This window comes from Condylura cristata, unplaced genomic scaffold (genome assembly GCF_000260355.1).
Source record: "Condylura cristata isolate star-nosed mole 26May11 unplaced genomic scaffold, ConCri1.0 scaffold00025, whole genome shotgun sequence".
In the NCBI taxonomy this organism is placed as follows: domain Eukaryota; kingdom Metazoa; phylum Chordata; class Mammalia; order Eulipotyphla; family Talpidae; genus Condylura; species Condylura cristata.
The window spans coordinates 34,121,774-34,123,189 of record NW_004567126.1 but is presented as its reverse complement, the minus strand read 5'-3'; the positions used below and the strand labels follow the sequence as shown (position 1 = coordinate 34,123,189).

The 1,416-nt window shown below is 76.2% G+C and overlaps 1 protein-coding gene across 1 annotated transcript in view; it reads right to left on the bottom strand.

The window, feature by feature from the left end:
- LOC101618692 (collagen alpha-1(I) chain-like) overlaps nucleotides 1-1,199 on the bottom strand; it is a gene marked incomplete at its 3' end in the record, with an annotated part of 60,244 nt that extends 59,045 nt beyond the window's left edge. Inside the window, exon 1 of the mRNA XM_012729467.1 lies at nucleotides 485-1,199. Coding sequence (XP_012584921.1) covers nucleotides 485-1,199 — 715 coding nt within the window. The remainder of the gene's footprint in view (nucleotides 1-484) is intronic.
- Nucleotides 1,200-1,416: the final 217 nt, after the last annotated feature.

Sequence of the window (1,416 nt, the reverse complement as noted above, 5' to 3'; positions counted from 1 at the left end):
CTTGCGCCCCCGGCTGGGTGGGGGTCGGGGGCACAGTCCAGGCCGGCCGGCCCTCGGCCTGTGGTGGCTCTGCGGGCTCCGTGCACCTGGCGTGTGTGGGCTGTGGGCCCCTCCGCAGGCGGCGAGCAGGCCTGGGGGCGCTGGCTCTGCTCCATGCCCTGCCGGGAGGCCACGGCACCCTGCTGGCTCCCCCGAGGCCGAGGCGCCCCCCGGTGGTCCCCGCCCACAGAGCCAGGCGCAGCCCGCACTGTCCTGCCCCCACCCCAGCCTCTTCCTGTCTGCCTTTAGGGTCCACCCGGCAGGCAGCCCCCGCCCCTGCCCTGTTCCTGCCCTCAGGCCTCCCGGGAGGCCCTGCCCGCCTGCCCCTGCCCGCCTGCCCCTGGGCACCCCAAGCTTGGGATCCGGCTCCTGCTCAGAGTCACCGCTGCCCGCGAGACCGGCCTCCCAGCGCCGCGAGCTCGCCCCACCCGCCGGGGTGGCCCACGCCCAGGCTCAGGGTTCTGGGGCTCCCGCCGGGGCCGCTCCCCCAGGGCCAGTGGGGCGTCGCTATTGCGAGCTCGCCCCACCCGCCGGGGTGGCCCACGCCCAGGCTCGGGGTTCTGGGGCTCCCGCCGGGGCCGCTCCCCCAGGGCCAGTGGGGCGTCGCTATTGCGGTCACTGTCTCGTGTCTTCTCCTTTGGCGCAGCTGGAGCCTGTGGGGGGGCACCGGGGTGCGGGGTGGGCTCCGGGGCGGCCCCACCTGGGCTCCCTCGGTTCCGCTGTCCGGGCCCAGCGGTCACGTGTCCTGCGGAGCCGCCTGTGCTCTCCCGGACGCCCCGTCGCCCCGTCCTGATGGCGGGGCCGCACGCCTGTGGCTGTGGCGTCCTCCCCTGGCCGTCCCCATCGGTCCAGCATGCCAGGGCCAGTCGGGGGCGATGACCCGGAACCCTGGGCATCGGCGGGGGCACAGGCCCACCAGCCCCGAGGGACCCCGGGATGGGAGGGTCTGCTGGCCGGGCTGGGCGCTCGGAGAAGCAGAGCCCGGGGTTCTGGTGGGAGTCGGGGTCTCCGCGCCTGGACTGACCCGGCGGAAAGCGCCCCGAGACGGGCTTCGCCCAGTCAGCAGCGGTGGAGTCTCGCGGGGCGGCGGGGCCGAGCGGCGCTGCGCTTTGCCGTGGGCGCCGGCAGCCCGTCCGCAGGCGCAGCTGCTCGGGCCTCATCGCCGGCGCCTGGGACCGCGGAGCCGGCCACTGCGACTTCCCGGGACTGGGCTCTGCTTTCGCTTCAGTCGAGGCGTGTGCAAGTGGGTGGGAAGGCGACGCTGCAGGTGGGGGAAACGCCAGGAGGGCTCTGCGCTGGCTGGCGTGTGCGTGGCGGCTGCGGGCGGCTGCGGAGCGGGCTCCGCAGGTGGGGGAAACGCCAGGAGGGCTCTGCGCT